Consider the following 20,414-nt stretch of genomic DNA (forward strand, 5'->3'; position numbering starts at 1 on the left):
GGAAACCATGTTGTTTCGTATGTTAAGTATTGCGCCTTCTGTTAATAACGAGCACCGTTCTTCTTATTAGGTAGGACGGGTAGACCGATCGTATGGGGTGTAGTGGATCGTAGGATCGAGCCTCTCTGTCAATCTAAATATTTTTTCATCAAAATCAGTATGTAATGACTGGTATATTAAAAACTATGGTTAGCCCGAGTACTCTGACAGTCTCTGTCGTTTGAGAGCTTAAAACAGGCATATGACTGCTCTCTGCCGTCAGAAATAAGTATATTTAATGAAACCATGTGATTTGTGTCTACCACAGAGTAGGTTGAGTAGGCAAGGTTTTCCGCTCTGATACAACAACAATAACCCTGTTACCTGTGTTTGAAGAAACCCAACAGCACCCCCATTGATGACTAAACAATGTTTCGGTTAAATATGTCCTGTGTTAACGGGTTTCTACCTGTAGTGCTTATTTTAGTGGTTAATATGTGAAACTATTTACATCTAAATTATAAAAAATGATCTTATTGGGAAATCCAAAATTTAGTGAACAAGAAAATGAATAAATTATTAAAACTACTTTAAAATACATAACTGCTACTAAACATTTTTGCTAAACTTTACATTAATTTTAGACTAGAAATTTCCCAATGCATTGTCAACGTTCTGCAATTTTCTAAACACTATACCCAAACCCTTTTCTTTACCCCTTCTCCTTTTCTTTCTTTTTGTTCAAATCTACTATGTAGGTAACATGTATCCGAATGTAAAATGTAGGGAGAGGTCTGTTGACTAATCCCAATATGTTTTTGTAAAATAAATATTGTTTACACCAATATGTGAACTATCTCTTATCAGATAACTGAAATGGTATGAATGTAACGTCAATGCCCTAAATTAATTATTAATGTGAATACATTTTCTGTATTAATTATCTAAGGCCTGTATTTTTATCTGTAAATATAAACACGCAATATAGATCGTAATGTGTGACATCTAAAAATCAATGGATATAGGACAAATCAATGAATAAATGTACTTTATTAACAAAATAAAAATTAGGGCGAATCGAAACATAGGGCGAAACTACTCGGTTGGAGGTACGAATCGACCCTGCACAAAACGATTCGGGTGAACTAGTAATAAGGGCGGAACGACCTGTTACCAACGTGAACCGTGGGGAATCTGTGCCTACCCGGTGGTAGGCAGAATGTTCGTTGTCTCTCACTGAGAGAGCGATTATTATCATCCAAATTTCCGTCTGGGTCTCGAACGGCAGAGTATTCGAGCGAAACAGTTGTATGTGTTGTTCCGTCTGTGAGGAAAACACATCAAGGATCACTTGAATAGGCCTATTGCTGCATGTGCTTGAGCTTCAAAAATTAGCCGTTTCAAAAAGGAAAGTACCAAAGCCGAAGAAGAATGGCTTCCGGAAATGTGTACAATAAAAGTATTTGTGATGAAATAAAACCGTTTCTTCAAAAACAGGTAGCATTTATGTTTAATCAAAAAAAATATTATCTACCCAGCATCACTACTAAATTGTTTATTTCGTAATTTTTTGTTTGTAACAGGTCTAATTGGTTAACTATATGTAGGAATGTTTTTAAATTGGAACTAAAAAACAAATTCGAAGTTGTTTATTTTTGACACCTACCTATTTTGTTGGGTGAATCTGATGTAACAGTTTGTTATCTGCAGTTTTCTTTTGTGATTTTGTGTACAATATCAATATATCATTTAGCAGATTATAACTTCATTGGTTCAAGAATGTTAACTTGCCCCTAAACTGCTAAAGTCCGAACCACATTGTTAACAACTACAATAAATTACTCTCCTACCCATAATTTTGTCCAGACACAAATTGTGGAAAAAAAACATTACAGTGACAGCAGTGTGCGATTTTGGTCGTACGGAATCCCTGTTTACAAATCTCGAGAGCCCACCAGCAACCCAGCGAGCTCTACCGCATGTCTTCAGTAGAACAGAAGATACGTTAAATGTTTTGCATAAAACCATGTATGTTGACTGTGTGTTATTTGGAAGATTCAATGTAATTTGTACAAATAATTTTTACGAGCCATGTGGGCTTATAAGTTATATGGGGATGCAGATGATTCGTCCTCTAAAAATTTGTCCACTATTGAACTTAAGACGATTCGTCCACAACCAAAAAAATTTCTTGGACAATTCATCCACTATAATTTTTATAGTTAAATTTAGAACTTCCTCCACGGGTGCAGTCTCTGTGTATTTCCCTGCACCCACCTGGCATCCTCGTCCTCTGCCGCCAATAAAGCTGGTCTGACCTACGGCACTAATGACCGCCGGTAACTAGTAGGGGTGCATAGTAGGTGGTTACAATTAAGTGCCTCTTAACAATGCCAGAAGTAACTACTGAACACTCCCCGAAGTGGTCAGACTAAGCCCACAGCTAAAAGCTGATGGGGAATGGCAGGTGTGTAGCACAGATAGCTACAAGAGACAAGCACCTGTCGCAGTTGGAGAGACAAGGATTGGGATGTGGAGGTGGACAGTGAAAGAAGTTGAAAGATAGGAGGAATTGCCAGATTGGGAAGAAATGAGGTCGAATTCAAAAAGTAGAGAAAGGAAAGAGGACTGGAATAAAAACAATAATAATAATAAAATTTAAAACTTGGCTGGAACTTGGTAGCGAAATGGAGATAATATCGTTGTTTAGTTACTAGCTATGTTTTCTAAATCAATCTAATTAAAATTAGCTCCACTATTACATGTGGATCTAATAGCAGCCAGTTGGAGCTCATGTCCACCAATCATAACCTTACTTGCAGAATCATGCCAGTGATTTAAAAATAATTTGAAAACATTCCGAATTATCCTGAGAGTATACGATATGTTTCGTGTGAATTACAAATGCCTTAAAACATGTTTTATTTTATCAAATAAATAATTTGTAATGTAAAACTGAAGACTGATAACCCATCCCGTACATATTGGTATGGTTCGCTGTACTGCGGCCACTAAAATAGACTCGCCCGATATTTTTAGAATTTGTATGCTCCCAAATAACGTTATAAAAGGGCGAAGTGTGATTGGTCAATATTTAAATTATTATTTACAGACAAAATGTTACCTGGACATTGGAGACTACGCAGTGTTGTTAGCAATCTGGTTAAAATTAGTTCTACTGGTCTAAATAAGGCATTCATAATTCACATGAAAAAATCGTATACCCTCAGAATAATTCGGAATATTTTCAAATCACTGGCATGATTCTGCAAGTAAGGTTTTGATTGGTGGACATGAGCTCCAACTGGCTGCTGTTAGATCCACATGTAATAGTGGAGCTAATTCTAAATAGTATGTCAGAATTATAGGTGTAATTGAAGAGCAATTTGAATAACAATATATATATCAATAAAGTACTAGGGCTTAATGGACACAGGCAGACAATAACAAGCTGATAGTGCCACTAAAATTTAGTTTGTTTCATATACCATAGTAGTTTACCACAAAGCGAAAATAACTGACCATTTCAATAGCTAAGAAATATCATTTTAGATTTATTGGTCTAAATGTTGTAATCGAGTGGACGAATTGTCCGAGGTGGGTGGACGAATTGTACGGTGGACGAAACATCCAGAGGACAAACCGTCTGGAAAGCCTCGTATGCTAGCCAAGCTAGAGAGTCCTATATGATTTTTGCGAGCCTCGGGTTCTCAGACTCTTGAAAATCGCACACTGGACAGATTCCACATACAAGATTGTAACGATGTTATCGACTTTGCTGAGATTGGGTGGAGCAAAATACATGCAGTTTCTGCCGTCTGCCATTTTGCTTGTTTCTGGAATACTCTGCAAGAGGGTTGATCAATTTCACTTAATCTAACATCATAGCATGCACTACGGTATAATGCACTCACTATGACATCAGATTAATTACATCACATACTTAGGACTAGGAGGCTTTCACCCCTCTTGAAGAGTATTCCATATAAAAAAAAAAATTGACTTGTGTTTTGTCCTACGAGATCTTAACAAATTCAATATTGGTGATATGGTTTCAGTCCTAATATGTGGAGTCAATGTAATGGTTTATTCACAATTTATGTTTGGACAAAAAGTGGAGAAAATCTAAAGGTAATAAATTATATGTCACAAACTGTTTGGCTAACGAATGAAACACAAATATGACACTTGCAGATATATATATATATATATATAATTTATATTTCAGTCAGTTAACAGAAAAAAATCAACTACATATACACCCATGTCATATAAGTCTGCGCATGTTAATTACGTTAAGCAGCGTTCTCATTATGCGATTAGTGATGTACCGACTTGTCGCATGCGATTTGTTGTAGGGACTGGAATCGTGTGATGGGGAAGACATTACATCATAAGATTCCATGTCAACCAAAGCTTGTCGGTTTAAAAATATTTTGCGGAAAATGTAATTGCAAACAAATGTCCAGTGAAATAAAGAAAACATGAATGTAGACAATTTACTGATGATATTACGAAACGAAACAATTACTGACCACATCTGGACAATAATAGAATTTATGGACCCATGAAATACAGACATTTTCATTTTGACATACATATATATAAGCAAACCAAAAAACCCAGAGGTATGATTCCGACATGACTTGTTGTATCAGATTAAAGTTGTTCTGATTTAGATGTTCTTACAGTACGATTCCATTGCATGCGACAAGTCGGTACAACTAATCACATAATTAAGAATGCCCATTTACATTACATCTTAAAACAAGTGTTGGAGGTATGTTTGTAAACAAACAAACTTTAACAACATTAATTTACTTAATAAAGGGGCATTTCATGGTAAATGTTTGTGACTGGCATAAAATTATGATTCCATGGAAACTTGAGTGTACTTTTCTTTACATTTTGTATTAATAGAAACCATATACCGGTAAGTGATGTTTACTTAACCCAAGAAAAAAAATATTTTGTACTTATATTTTTTTATGGATTTACATATTAATGAGTGTGACTGACGTGACATCATTTGGATGCAAGACATTTTTGTGCGAATTCAACCTATAAACTCTGCTCTCCTATATCTTCTATTTTATATCACAAAAATAATTGTGTTAGGTTACTAGGTTGTTTTACAGTGATATGTAAAGAAAATAAATAGAACTTTTATATAATTTAAATTAAATTAATAATTAATCAATAAAGGTACTGTAACGGATGTGATGTGATGGACATGACACTTTGTCAAGACTCAAAGTTACCTCATAAAATGATAGAAATTTTGATACAAAATATAATAATGACATCTCATTAAATTTCCAAGTTTATAATGTAAAAAAAATATGTTAACTGTATATTATACCAGTAGAATATCTCCTATAGTGTAAAGGCTGAAATTTATTACTCAGACCTAATTTTCTGAAAAAGTAAAATTAAAATGAGCAGAAATCTAATTTTTACTTTAGTCAATCCATGTGCACATTGAAATAAAAATAATTCTAAACATGAAATCACCCACTTTTGCAATGAACAATGTGACTGAAAACAATACATATGTTTAATCAATCAGAATCTTGGAAAATTTATATTCTTAATAGACTTACAATTTACAAATGTTGCATCCGTCACAAAAATTAGTTCAAATTTCATCAATTTAACATGAAAGTCTTCAAAATTAAATTTGCAGCCTTTTAAAACCGATAAAGAAGTAACAAAATACATGAGGTTTTGTTTTTTACTTTATAACTTTTAGACAAAAATAAACTTTTATTATCAAAAATGTGACTGATGTGACATTTCAAATTAGTTATAAAGTTAAAACATTAATTAACTAATTAAATAATTCATTACCATAACTTTTATGCACAAGTTACCAAGGGTATGAAGGAATTTATATATATGGTTGTGGATTTTTAATAAAAATAAAAACCACAAAATGTCACATCCATCACAATATTATTTATTTTTTGGTAATCATTACATACAAAGTCTACCTGTCTAAAGTTTACATATTCAAGACCCGTATGATGTTTACTTTCATATGAAATAAAGTTTCCATGTAAATTTAATGCTTTTTATTTTCATAGTAGCGGACCAAGTACCATGAAATGTTGTTAAAACAATTGTCAAAACAACACATCTTGATGTGAATATATGTATAAAACTGATAAATAATAAGTTGATTGAATAAAGCCTTGAATGAATGCACTAAAGGCACACTTTTGCCAATCTCGATCAACATGTTTCTGTATCACATTTCAACACATTTGTTTGTCACCGCTGTAATGATCAACCTTGAATACCTACTTACACAAGTTTACATAGAAGCAGCAATGATTACTTTATTAGTCCGGGACTCCCCTACCGGTCCAGTCGGAGGGGACTATAGGTTTCATCTCCATCCTTCCATCTGTCTGTCTTTCTGGTTGTTCCACATATGTTTTCTGGATGTTTTTTGCAGAAGGCTTTAAGATATTGAGCTGAAAGTTTGTATATAGCTTTATCATATACTGCCACAGGTCGAGTTTGAATGTTGTGGCAATTTACCCATTTTTGATGGAGTTATGGCCCTTGAACTTAGGAGATATAAAAATATTTGTTTCCCGGACATTTTTTCTAGAAGGCCTTGAGATATTAACCTGAAATTTGGTGTATAGCTTTATCATGTACTTCTACAGATCAAGTTTGACTTTTATGACGATTTACCCATTTTTGACAGTTATGGCCCTTGAACTTAGGCAGTGTGAATTTTTTTCTTTCTGGAATTCTTTTTTAGAAAGCCTTGAAAGTTTGAACTGAAATTTTGTATATAGCTTTATCATGTAGCCTACTGTTACAGATGAAGTTTAACTTTCATGGCATTTTTGACAGAGTTATGGCCCTTGAACTTAGGAGATATGCATTTTTTCCCCCAGACTTTTGTTTTGCAATACCTGAAAATATTGAGGTGACATTTTGTACATAGCTTTATCATGTACTGTTACTTATCAGATGTAACTTTTATGGTGATTTACCTACTTTACACATATGTTTGGCTCTTGAATTTAGGAGATACGAAAAATTGTTGTGTCAGGTAGGGGATGTGTATTGCTTTAGTAGTACTCTCAAAATGCTTGTTGTAATTTATGAATCCATAAATTAAATAAACGTTTTATTTTATCTGTTGAATTAAACATCCAATCATACTTTGAATTTTCCCCTGAGTGACACAACACAACCAATATGGCTGGCCAGGATTCAAAGCATGGCCTTTTCATAATTATCGTTCTCCTGTATGCCATGGTTAATGAAAACACTATTTGTGTTCATTGATACAGTTAATAACAGACAAAGTTTGTTGAATAATGATAATTAATTTTGACATTGGCTTTTTTATATTGTCATTTTGTGTTATTCAAACTAAGGAGTATGGAACACCATTTATATTTATCTTATCTGCTTTTATGTGATATAAGTTAACCTAAAACAAACTATAATAGAAGTGTTTGTTGTCTAGAACTTATGAAAAGTGGAATCCATTACCTGTCTGTTGTTTTTGTGAACAGTAGCAACAGAGTAGTTTTATTTGTTGCTGCACAGACTTATATGTTGTCATGCACACCAGTAAATATGGGCTGGGGGGGGGGGGGGGGGGGAGGGTGCCATTAAAAAAGCAGTTATTACTTGAGTTTGAAAAAAAAATGTAATTAAATTTATTTAGTAATAACACATTTATTGTTCCATTGTATTGTGGTGGTAAAACAAATATTTTTAAAGATAGAGTTTGCCTTTAAAATATAACACAAATGCTTAGGTGTGCAGATTCTAGTGCTACTAGTGTAAAACAAATCCATTCTTGTAAATAACAATGTAACACCAAACAGTAAACGGGAAAGTATTTTTAGTTTCTAACTGCGGTCAGGCACATACATTTGCAGAAAATTCACAGTTGCAGAGTAAATGTTGCATTGAAAACTACACTACATACATGTACATATGCAAACCTGTATCTCTGCAATATACATGTACCTGTATTCACCTACTTTATTAGTGTCATACAATTTCACTATGACCAAGTTCATCACAGTTAGACATTTCATAAATTATATTACTTAGATCGTGTTTAAATAAAGTACTAAATATAAACATACATATCTTGGAGTGAATCCATCAGATAGACTGATACTCATTATTTCATATGGATATTTGTCACCTTCAGTGAAAATTTTAGGCCCGTACATGTAGGTCAAATATTGTTAAACGAGCAACAGATTGAAAAATTGTAAGTAAGAAAATGCAGTGCTCAATGCACATATTGCCATCTTGTCCTGTATATTATATTATGTATACTCTCACCCTGTTGAGTCGTTGTCTTTATTAAGTCGTGCCATTTGGGATATTCCCCCTTTTTAAAGTAATACCCTACCTACCGTTTATTTACATTCCATGTCTCACAGTAAGATGTGTAGACAGTCACGTAACTAAGAAATTTTAAGTATGTCCAATTATTTGTTACATGTTACCTTTAAAATTATTTTTCTACACAGGAACCAAAATAGGTCAAAAACACATACCCGTATGTTAATTACAACATTTGTAATTTTCTTAATTTATGGAGATCATGCCCAAAATATATATTGAAGTATCATCTGCATTTGCATCTTTATTTTGACGTACTAGTGAGTGATATTAGTAAAAATGTGAGGCCACACATCCATCTTTTTTCCATGGAAGCAAATAAGGGCTCTAAAATTTGAAAACGTAAATTAAGGATGTAAATCAACAGAGTTTTACTTTTAAAATATGACTATTATATATATATATATATATATATATATATATATATATATATATATATATATATATATATATATATATATATATATATATATATATATATATAGTCAGTATTATATTTGAATATATATTAAAAGAATATATAGATAAAAAATAAAAATAACCAAAGCTATATAAAAAAAAAGAAGATATTTGTCCCACCTTATGTTGCAAGCAATATTTTAAACACCATTCAACAGTCTGCTGACCACTAAATCATTAAAAATAATTATAAAAACAGTTCCTTTTTTATTGATCGTTTCAAGACATAAATTCAACCATGCAAATTACAGTTATATACTTTGTTTTTATGACATTTTGTGCTTCTATACTTGAAAATAATAAATAACATGACTGAATAGAGTTAAGTTTTTTTCGTTCATTGAGCAGTGGTAAGCCGATTGTAAACACGTGTGTACTTTTGATTGCATCGAATTTGTAGATTTTACTGTATTGCTGGTTCAAGTAACAATTAAAAAGTTTCTTCAACTAATAATTATAATAAAATTACAAAGCAGTTTTAAAATATACTAATACAATTATTAAGTACCATGAATCACCAGGGACCCATGCTACCACTGTGTTAATCGAGATAAGTCTTTAGTCTAATACCTTCCCATTAAATAAAAAAATTCTGCCATTTCAGTTTAACTGTTGCATGATGTGTTCTGGTTTCTATGGAGCAAATTTTGGAGAGCCGGTTTGCAACACATGTCACCTGTTTCTGTTTTCCATGGATGTAGACAAAGAAGATGGGGAAGCTGATGTATACACAGAAGTAAGTGGACGTTTTTACGATGTTATTTTAAATATAAAACACCCATTAAAAACAACATTTGAGCATTAACCATAAAGTAGCCATAAAGGATTGGGCTATATCAGTAACCATTGAATATACAGACATTGCTATGCTAAACAAGAAAACATGCAAGTTCAGTCGTTAAAATGGCTCTATTAATAGTCTGAAGCATCTGATCAATTTAGCAGCAAACCCAGGACTATGTCTTTAATAAATATAGTCCATCCCATCATCCTACAGGTTGTACTATACCAAAGAAAATCCCTTAGGTGACCATGTTAACATTTGTGTTTAAAACACTGCAATATATCAACCAAACTATGACTCATAAATATCAGTACTACAACCCCTACCTCAAAGTATTAACTGAAGAAAATGGTACCTTTCATGGCTCATTTTCGGTACAACCAGATGTTTTTACATCACCCTTAGTTTCGCACAAAATTTTAGTACTTTTTTTTTCAGGTACCCCATACATGTTCCAAACACAAGGCTACTTAACACAGTGGTATTAGATGAAATAAAATTGCATACATTTTTAGCCCAGATAAAACTAATTTTGTTTACAACCAACACACATTTATAACCAATCACAGGACTTGTAGTGTTAACTACTCTATTAAAAGTTTGGTGCACCTTGAACTTTGACCCAGCTGGAAGTTATTTGGTTTAGTGCTACCTACAAAGATGTTTTTTCTATATAATTCCAGTTTGTTTTGATGTAAAAAGAAAAGTAAAAGTATTTTTGAAATAACAAAAAAAAACTATTTTTGTGTGCAATTTAGAAAACAATAGGTTCAGAAATAAATAACTTGTAGTAAATTCCATAGTATTAAAAAAGGCTCCCTGTGGGAAGGACTATTCAATGTTTTCATTTTGTGTGAACACTCAGCCTGAATGTTCAGCAAGGCAGAGAATGTTTTGCTGTCTGTGATGGCAGATAATTGTGCCCAAATCTGTGACTGCTTACTAAGAAGATATTAAAGGGATGCTCGCACATGGCTCTTGGACTGGTGTGCATATTCAACGATATATAATGCACATTATTGCTTAATATCAATTAGTATATATTTTATTATTATATTTAATTAATAAACCGGTTAAATGTGATGGCTATTATATATAACAGGGACAGCCATTTTGTTCCATTGCAATGAATACGCCCTCTGGCAAGCCGGTGGTTAAGTAAAACAAAGCAAACTTCTTCTTCAATCCAATTCAAGTAACTAATATTATAAGTGTACTTGGTTTTGTTGCTGTAGAAAGCTGATTCAGAAGACTCGGGTACCGAGGAACCCGGTGCAGAAGTTGACTTCTATCCAACTCAGGAAGATCAAGCATCAAAGACGACCAAGTCATCACTCATTCACAAGATGGACAAACTGACCGAGAGGTTACACATGTTGACGGTTGTCAGGGAAACGGACCATGTTCCTGATGGTCTGGTAGACTCGTTACCCCCAGAAGGTGAGATAAACTTCAACAGATGTCTGGAGTTGTTGAGATTCATGTAATAGCAGTCTTTACTAGTCGTTTGTGCAATATGACCGGCCTCGGTGGTGTCGTGGTTAAGCCATTATCACTGTCCTCAACAGACAGCCCATGTAGCTGAGGTGTGTGCGCAGGACAGCATGCTTGAACCTTAATCGGATATAAGCACGGAAATAAAGTTGAAATGAAATGTTCATCTTTGTTTTGTTTTTTTGCAGTATGAGATTAGACTCAAGTTGGGCAGTTTGAGTCACTAATTATACTACTAATAGGACATCTGAGGGATAATTTATGAACTAATTGAAACAGTAAATGTGAATTGACCCTATCTTAAAATAATTACTGAGCCTTCTACACCCTACTTTGTGAGTGACACATTCATACATAAATGGTTGAATTTTATTAATGTCTCAAGATAATAGAAATCGGATTTCAATTCTGAAATTTGGAGAAAAACTACTAAAAGAATATACATGTACTTGGCATGAAGAAATAACACTTTAGGAAATTATTAAAAATGGCAAATGAAAACAGATATTAATTAATTTACACGTTTCCACCCTATTAGTGCAGTCTTTAGCAAGTAGATTATTTTGCCAGCACATGTTTGTCATTGTGGCATAAATCTTGCTTTTACAATATTAGTCCGACAATACAGTATTTGATGATAAAAACTATAAATTAAAATATAAATTCACAGTTTAGGACTTTGCGAATGATGCATAATGTGCGATAACTTTACTGACCGGAGGTATTCCAAATGGGATATCACACTTGGAATTTTGATCCAGACATTTTGAGCTGTTAGAATGCTTTATTAATGACAATAACCAAGAATAACCATATTAATATTTGAAATGTTACCTGATGAATAACAATCATCAGTTGGCTAGTAATTTTGTTCATTTACTAGCCAAATGGCGAGTAAATTTAAAGTGCTGCTTTGCACCCTGGATAACTCTTTCTGGACAACTGGTAATGTGTGTACATGCTAGTAATAAAAAACCTGTGTTTTTGGTTTCAGTGTTACTGGTTGTCTTCAAGCACCTCGATGATATCTCTCTCTGGACCGCTGGTAATGTGTGTGCGCGCTGGCGGCAGATTCTTGATGGAGAAACAAACGAATCCAAGTGGAAGCACTTCATCTGTTTGAGATGGCCACTGTTCCGACCACAGTACCAAGTGAAATGCTGGAAGACCATATACACCAAACTGTAAGTGATCTAATATACTGGAAAGTAAAGGAAAGTTTCTTTATCCGCACCTTGGCAACAGACTTTGCCGTGGATAAAATTGAGGGGAGTAATTAATTCATCCCAGTACTTAGATTATAGGTAGCCATTTAAGATATTATATTGGACACTGAATATTTAATCTTTTTTATTATTATTCACATGCTAAGGGCAGCTAAAAGTTATCCTCCTTGATCCCCATCAGTGTGCCCATTGGGCTATTTCTCTTTCCAGTAGTAAAGTACTTGCCTAATGTGCCGTTCGTTTAGGACCGATTCCCGTCTGTCGGCCCATTGGGCTATTTCTCTTTCCAGTAGTAAAGTACTTGCCTAATGTGCCGTTCGTTTAGGACCGATTCCTGTCTGTCGGCCCATTGGGCTATTTCTCTTTCCAGTAGTAAAGTACTTGCCTAATGTGCCATTCGTTTAGGACCGATTCCCGTCTGTCGGCCCATTGGGCTATTTTTTCTTTCCAGTGGAAAGTACTTCCAGTGGAAAGTACTTGCCTAATATGCAGTTTGTTTAGTATCAGTCCCCGTCAGTGGACCCATTGGGCTATTTCTCATTCCAGCCAGTGCGCTACGACTGGTATATCAAAGGATGTGGTATGTGCTATCCTGTATGTGGAATGGTGCATATAAAAGATCCCTTGCTACTCTTAGAAAAATGTAGTGGGTTTCCTGTCTAAGACTATATATCAAAATTACCAAATGTTTGACATCCAATAGCAATGAGTTATAAATTAATGTGCTGTAGTGGTACTGATAAACAAAAACACTTTTATGTGTACTGTCCAACAATAGGATTAATGTGTTGGAAATAATTAATACATTAAAATGCCTAATTTTGATCATGGTACAGGAAAATATGGTAAACTCTGTCCAATCCGGCATCTATGTAATCCAGATTTGTGTGTAAACCAGCACAATCTCATCCAGTGATATCGGCACTCTCTGTGTACAGTTTTTAACAGACCTTGCATCACAAGTAGATGTGCAAAGTTTTCTTACACCCAATAGCCGATGTGTACTTTTGTGCTGGGGTTTCGTTATAACATTCATTCATTCATTCATTCATTCATTCTGCCAATTGCAATAAAGTTGACGTATTATTGATGTTTTTAAAAGTCGCTCTTTTATACAAAATGTAAGTAGCAAAATATGTTTAATTTTTTGTTTATAATTTGGGATCAATTCCCATCGGTGGGCACATTGGGTTATTTCTCGTTCCAGCCAGTGCACCACGACTTGTCTGTCAAAGGCCGTGGTATGTGCTATCCTGTCTGTGGGATGATGAATATAAAAGATCCCTTGCTACTAATGGAAAAATATAGTGGGTTTCCTCTTTAAGACTATATGTCAAAATTACCAAATGTTTGACATCCAATAGCCGATGATAATAAATCTTTAACTTTATGTTCACTTTTTGGTCTTAGCCTGATCTCCAACCTATGGTGGTTACCCTTTTCCAATAGACTGGTTCAAACATCCCAATAGAAAGAAAGTTAGTATCACATGACTGGAATAGGAAGCACAGGACTTGTTGGAAGATTTTAGCCATTTCATTTGCTGTCCAAGCAAGTCTACTGGAATACAAGGAAATGCCATTGGTTAAAGGTTTGGTTAAATATGCATGCAGTGTTTCTGCCAGAAAGAAATGTTTGTGTTTGGTGCATTATGGGATTGAATGCAACCACAATCAACAGGGGGTATGGGTGGTCTACCCGAGAAAGAACATGGCTTACGTTTGGGGTTAGGGTTAAAAAAATCATACAGTAATGATAAGAGTAATTAATTTTGTCAAAAACGTAACTTAAAAAATTAAAGTCTGCAAAAAAAAAATAGGGTATGGCACCATACTAATTTTACCCTTTGGCAGAAACCCTGTCATGAAAAGAGAAAACGATACAAATTTCTGTGCAAAATATTTGCTAATTTGACTGCTAACACTAGTAACAGTGTGAGTTGTAGGTTTTTCGATAAATAAAAAATATATGTTTCAGTCTTTGCTTTAAATATAATTTTTACCGTACTTGAATGACATTTTTGTTTTTATTTAGAGTGGAGAGTTCGCCATGTCGTTATTGTCTTGAGAGTATGATGTTGCAGGTAAAAAAACAAATATATATTGGGTTTTATGTTACTTGTTTCCAGGTTGTATATTTTGTCTAATATCCATTGGTTGGGTTAATTTTAATATAAAAATTCTGTTTAGTTCCACAATCTACTGTGAATATGTTTTAATCTGATACCTCTCCAAACTAGAATATGGATAGTGTTTTAAATCTCTTAGGATTCATTTGAACAATTTTACTTCAATCAGTGAAGGAACTTATATGTTTTCCTCTATCCCATTATTTAACAAAAAAGTGTTTTTCTGTATTCATAATCATTGGGAGATCCAGTAGTGGGTCACAGAGGTTCCGGGTATTTTTAAACTTCATTATCCACAATATACAGCACTACATTGCCCTGACAATTCATCTCTGAGCATGTTTAATTTAAAGATGTCCAGGGAACATGTCCCAGAATCCCCTTTCAGTCTGAGCATATTTAATTTAAAGATGTCCAGGGAACATGTCCCAGAATCCCCTTTCAGTCTGAGCATATTTAATTTAAAGATGTCCAGGGAACATGTCCCCGAATCCCCTTTCAGTCTGAGCATGTTTAGTCAAAAGATGTTCAGGGAACATGTCCCCGAATCCCCCTTCAGTCTGAGCATGTTTAATTTAAAGATATCCAGGGAACATGTCCCCGAATCCCCTTCAGTCTGAGCATGTTTAGTTTAAATATGTCCAGGGAACATGTCCCCGAATCTCCCTACTGCTTGAGCACCTTTATGTTAGAATTTCAAGGGAGCATATCCCCAAACCCTCTTACAGATTTCATTTCATTTGGGAGCTCGGCTCATTTCCCATTGGTAAACGTAAGCTTGTCCTTTAGAATTTTGTAATTCCCCTTTCCCCTTGTAATAGTTTAAAAAAATAATCATGATACTGTATTTTCTCTTGGTAACATGAAATACTGAAGTTTGTCATATTTATCTGTGTATATCAGAGCACACCACCTATTGAAGAGAACTCTTGGCGACACCGTCGATTACGCAGCGAACTAAAGACGTTAAAATCTGACCCACCTGAAGGTATTCAGGCCACACCCCTCGATCGACACTGCTGTCATTGGCAGGCATCTATCACAGGTCCACAAGGAAGTCCGTACGAAGGTGGTATCTTCCTGCTCTATCTACAGATACCCCAAAGGTAGACACAATCATGTTTGTATTGATGATAACTCTTTATATTGTTCTACATTTACATTCGTGCATCATCTGTAAGACTTGGGGTGGGATTTAGCTCAATCGGTTGAGTGCTCGTATGTGGTGCTTGTGTCACAGGATCGAACCCATTCAACTGATTGGGTTTTTACCTTTTTCTCATTCCAGCTAGTGCACAACAAGTGGTCAAAAGTCGTGGTATGTGAATTCCTGTCTGTGGGAAAGTACATATAAAAGATCCCATGCTACTAATGAAAAAATATAGCGAATTTCCTCTGATTATTACATGTCAGAATTACCATATGCTTGACATCCAATAGTGATGATTCATTAATCACTGTGCTCTAGTGGTGTCATTAAACAAAAACAAAACTATCTATACGATTTATGAGATGTCATGGGCTTGATTTTGTTCTATTTTAAAGTGATTTTAAATAAACTATAATTTTGCTAATGGTTATAGAAATACAGATTTAGATGCATTTTGGTGATGTATGAGCAACTAGTTGCATTTATCTGTTCTTTACATTACCCTTGTTTGCTAATTCTGTTTTATTTGTTTTTGAAACATTAAGACACAGAAAGTTGTTTTTATTTGGGCCACTTGTAAGTAATGCAAAACCAGGAAGTTCAGCCCCTTAATAACCGTTTTTGACATGTTGATAATTGCACATTCCATAATTGTCCAGTCCCCTCAAGTTCAACTTGGTAGTTAAATGTTTTCAAAGCCTATTTGGATTACTGAAAGTGTTAATTCAGTTACTTAAAACATTGCATACTTTTGACCTCTGTTCCACTCAGTGGTCTTTCTTATGTGACAGACTTCATTGGACATTTACCAGCCTCGGTGGTGTTGTGGTTAGGCCATCGGTCTACAGGCTGGTAGGTACTGGGTTCGGATCCCAGTCGAGACATTGGTTTTTTAATCCAGATATTCCGACTCCAGACCCTGAGTGAGTGCTCCGCAAGGCTCAATGGGTAGGTGTAAACCACTTGCACTGACCAGTAATCCATAACTGGTTCAACAAAGGCCATGGTTTGTGCTATCCTGCCTGTGGGAAGCGCAAATAAAAGATCTCTTGCTGTCTGTCGTAAAAGAATAGCCTATGTGGCGACAGCAGGTTTCCTCTAAAAAACAGTGTCAGAATGACCATATGTTTGATGTCCAATGGCCGATGATAAGATAAAAAAATCAGTGCGTTCTAGTGGCATCGTTAAATAAAACAAACAAACTTTACTTTATTGGACATTGCTTTCTTAACTGTCACAAAGATGATTTTCTTCATGTGCAAGTGCTATAGATCTTTAGAAATTTCAAATTATTGATTAATTGATGGTAGTGACATTTATGTTTTTCCTCACAGGGGATTGATTCATAAAGTGTTAGTGATCTTTAGTTATCAAATCCTTTTTTTTTGCTTTTTCTTTTTTGTCATTCTCCTTTCAATCATACAGTCATACTCAATTTATATGTTAGCTTGTCCACGTTTTACATCACATTAACTGCTCGCTTCATACTAGTCTTACACAGGAGACCTGCTACATTTTTCCATTAGTAACAGGGCATCTTTTATATGCACCATCCCACAGACATTGGGCTATTTCTCATTCCAGCCACTGCACCACTGGTATTATACCATACTATATAAAAGGCTGTGGTATGTGCTATCCTGTCTGTGGGATGGTGCATATAAAAAATCCCTTGCTACTAATGGAAATATGTAGCGGGTTTCCTCTCTAAGACTGTCGCAGTTACCGAATGTATGACATACAATAGCCGATGATTAATAAATTAGTGTGATCTAGTGGTATCGTTAAACAAACTTTCTTCCTTGTTTCATACTATAACTCAGATGCCTTGTGTTTGATCAAATATCTTTATTGATAATTTCTGTAATATTTTTTTATAATTAATAGTTTATAATTACATTTTGATTACATAATGATTTAAACCATTTTTTTTTTTCCAGCTATCCAATGCGACCACCAAAAGTCAGATTTATCACAAAAATGTTTCATCCAAATATAAGTCGCCATGGTGATGTGGGACTTGACTCTATTCATCACAACTGGAGTCTGGCATTGACAATATCAAAAGTTCTTGTTAGTATTCAGTCACTGCTCACAGACCCATACTGTTCGGTGTGCATGGAGCCCGCCATCGGTAAACTGTACAAGAAAAACTTCCCAGAGTTCGAAAGAATTGCCAGGTTGTGGACCTGGAAGTATGCAATGTTGGACTATCTTATTCCCATAAACATCAGCATGGATGGTGTATAGTGTATAGAAGTTGAGGTGGGACATTAGCTTGGATGGTGTAATACACTATACAGTATAGTGTATAGATATTTGGGTGCGACATTACCTTGGATGGTGTAGTACACTACACAGTATAGTGTACAGATGTTTGGGTGCGACATTACCTTGGATGGTGTAGTACACTACACAGTATAGTGTACAGATGTTTGGGTGCGACATTACCTTGGATGGTGTAGTACACTACACAGTATAGTGTACAGATGTTTGGGTGCGACATTACCTTGGATGGTGTAGTACACTATACAGTATAGTGTATAGATGTTTGGGTGCGACATTACCTTGGATGGTGTAATACACTATACAGTATAGTGTATAGATGTTTGGGTGCGACATTACCTTGGATGGTGTATAGGTACAAATGTTGAGGTTGGACATTAGCGTGGATGGTGTGTAGGGCCTCCACTAGTTCAAAATATTGGACTCAATTACTCAAGTCTCAATTACTCAAAGGCCTCAATTACCAGAGTACCCCCCCCCCCCCCCCCCCCCAAAAAAAGAAGTATAATTAATTAAAAATTAAATAGGGTACTCTTCCTTGCACGGGTACTAAAGTGAATGGACTCGAGTCTTTGCTAGACTTGGCCCATGTCCCTAATGGTGTATATGGTGAAATAACGGGGGGGGGGGGGGGGGGGGGTGTCTTTGCAGACCAATGCTGCCATTTACCTCATCTCTGTGAAATTTTGAAATTCTCACTTGTGGAAGTTTTAAGCATGCCTACAGCAGTTTTAATAACAAATATTAAAACCAAAAGTTGTACCTTCAACCATGGGCATATGTTATTTATATGTTGTTGGGGAGAGCTAGAGATGACTGTAATACTTAAGGCAGTCTTCGCTGACCAAATAATAGCCAGCTAGTGTGTCTAAAATACAAATATTTTCCTAAATCTGATGCCACAGAGATTATTCTAAAGTCGAGTTACACGTAGAAACACACTTTTGCTCTATATCACTAGAAAATACAGCACAGGTTCGTTTCGCACAGGGGTGTCAGGTTGCTACCATCGGCAATAATTTGTATCCAGCAGCAAAACAACTCATCGGTAAAGCTCCTGGCCTGTGGCAATTCATATCACAACTGTGACACTTGCCATCCATGCTATCGTTAAGTTCGAGCCCTGACTGTATCATCAAAAGTAATTTTTGTTTTACTGTACTCCTTCATTTCATTGATTTTTATTAATTTTCCTGCTTATGTCAACTCAAGGTTTAAGCTTGCTGGCCATGGCTCCGTTCCACGAAGCGATTTTAGCCCTAAGATTACCGTAAGCGCATAGCTACCCTATGCACTTAAGGTGATCTTAGGGCTTAGATCACTTCGTTGAACGGAGCCCAGGGCACACACCCAAGCCATCTGGGTTGTCTATCCAGGGACATGTGTGTTCGTGGATAGTGAGAAAAAGAAGTCGGTGTAATGATCTTACACACCTTCAATGAGTAATTAAAACTCACTCTGGGTTGGAGCTAGTACCAGGATGTAATCTCGGTATCTACCAACCTCAAGACTGAAAGCTTACCCATAAATCCACTGTACTCCATCTAACCACTTGATAGAGATAGCCAGAAACGTACTGCACATTTGGAAACGGATTTGAAAAGATCAAATGTATTCTCATAAGAATCTAATAAAACTGTACCAGTTCCAACTGCATTTTCAAAAGCTATTCATGCCCGACATGGACAAATTACGGGTGTGGGATATTCTACTAGTGTTAGTTTGTGAAGATGAGGAACATTTATGTTGATCTGAAACGTTCTCTCTTCACTCAAAATGCAACACTGATTTCATCATATCCACAGTTAGGATGGTACACTGTGGAAGGGTGGTGTAGTCAGGTCTTGCTTGAATCGTGTTAAATGTTCTCTCTTTGTTTTGTTCCCTGATGTAATAGTCATATTCAGTATCATGCTGAACAACCTTGTACCATGAAGATCAACACAGATGATTTATACATCTTAAGTCCAAAAACATCCTTGCATTACAAGGATGTTATTCTTTTGATGTACTCTGTTTGATTCAGAAACATTTTACAGAGGAAACCAGATCCGAACACTCTCCTTAGAAATTTGGTACGGCATGGTAGACCAAACACTTTTGGGGCATTTTCACCATTTTCGGGGCACTTGTATTTCATTAAAAATACAAAAAAATTAATTAAAATAAACATTAATGTAATTTATGTGCTTGCTTTAAAGCGGAAATATCCGGAATATTTTTATTATTTAAGCATATAGAACAGAAAATCCAATTGCGTTTGGTGCATATATGACGCCACACTCCGCATTGGTTTCACTACGCTGGTTTATCCAGGTCAAAAACAAAGCCAGTATTTTGAAAGTGGGACACTTTTGACGGGCTCCTACCGATCTCGGTTTTCATTGGCTTATCACAAGTGTGGAATTCCCCAACAAGAGATCAAGTGAGATTTCGCAATTTTTGAACAAATTTAACTGTCTTGATTGAGCGGTTGTCTTATATCTCCAAAACATATTGATATCCATAGAG

The 20,414-nt window shown here is 35.3% G+C and overlaps 1 protein-coding gene across 1 annotated transcript; it reads left to right on the top strand.

The window, feature by feature from the left end:
• Window positions 1-1,174: 1,174 nt before the first annotated feature.
• On the top strand, window positions 1,175-18,672 carry LOC121389041. The gene is made up of 7 exons (XM_041520649.1): window positions 1,175-1,476; window positions 9,440-9,571; window positions 10,855-11,059; window positions 12,108-12,297; window positions 14,374-14,422; window positions 15,371-15,573; window positions 17,558-18,672. The coding sequence occupies exons 1-7, from the start codon at window positions 1,411-1,413 to the stop codon at window positions 17,865-17,867; spliced, it is 1,155 nt and encodes a 384-aa protein (XP_041376583.1). The 5' UTR covers window positions 1,175-1,410; the 3' UTR covers window positions 17,868-18,672.
• Window positions 18,673-20,414: the final 1,742 nt, after the last annotated feature.

This window comes from Gigantopelta aegis, chromosome 14, assembly GCF_016097555.1.
Source record: "Gigantopelta aegis isolate Gae_Host chromosome 14, Gae_host_genome, whole genome shotgun sequence".
Classification (NCBI taxonomy): Eukaryota; Metazoa; Mollusca; class Gastropoda; order Neomphalida; family Peltospiridae; genus Gigantopelta; species Gigantopelta aegis.

What these genes read in the sequence shown, in the direction of transcription:
- LOC121389041 (XM_041520649.1), top strand. Translation starts at nt 1,411, where the DNA reads ATGGCTTCCGGAAATGTGTACAATAAAAGTATTTGTGATGAAATAAAA. An exon ending in AAGCTGATGTATACACAGAA is followed by an intron (nt 9,572 to 10,854) that starts GTAAGTGGACGT and finishes TTGTTGCTGTAG; the next exon opens with AAAGCTGATTCAGAAGACTC. An exon ending in TTGAGAGTATGATGTTGCAG is followed by an intron (nt 14,423 to 15,370) that starts GTAAAAAAACAA and finishes TGTGTATATCAG; the next exon opens with AGCACACCACCTATTGAAGA.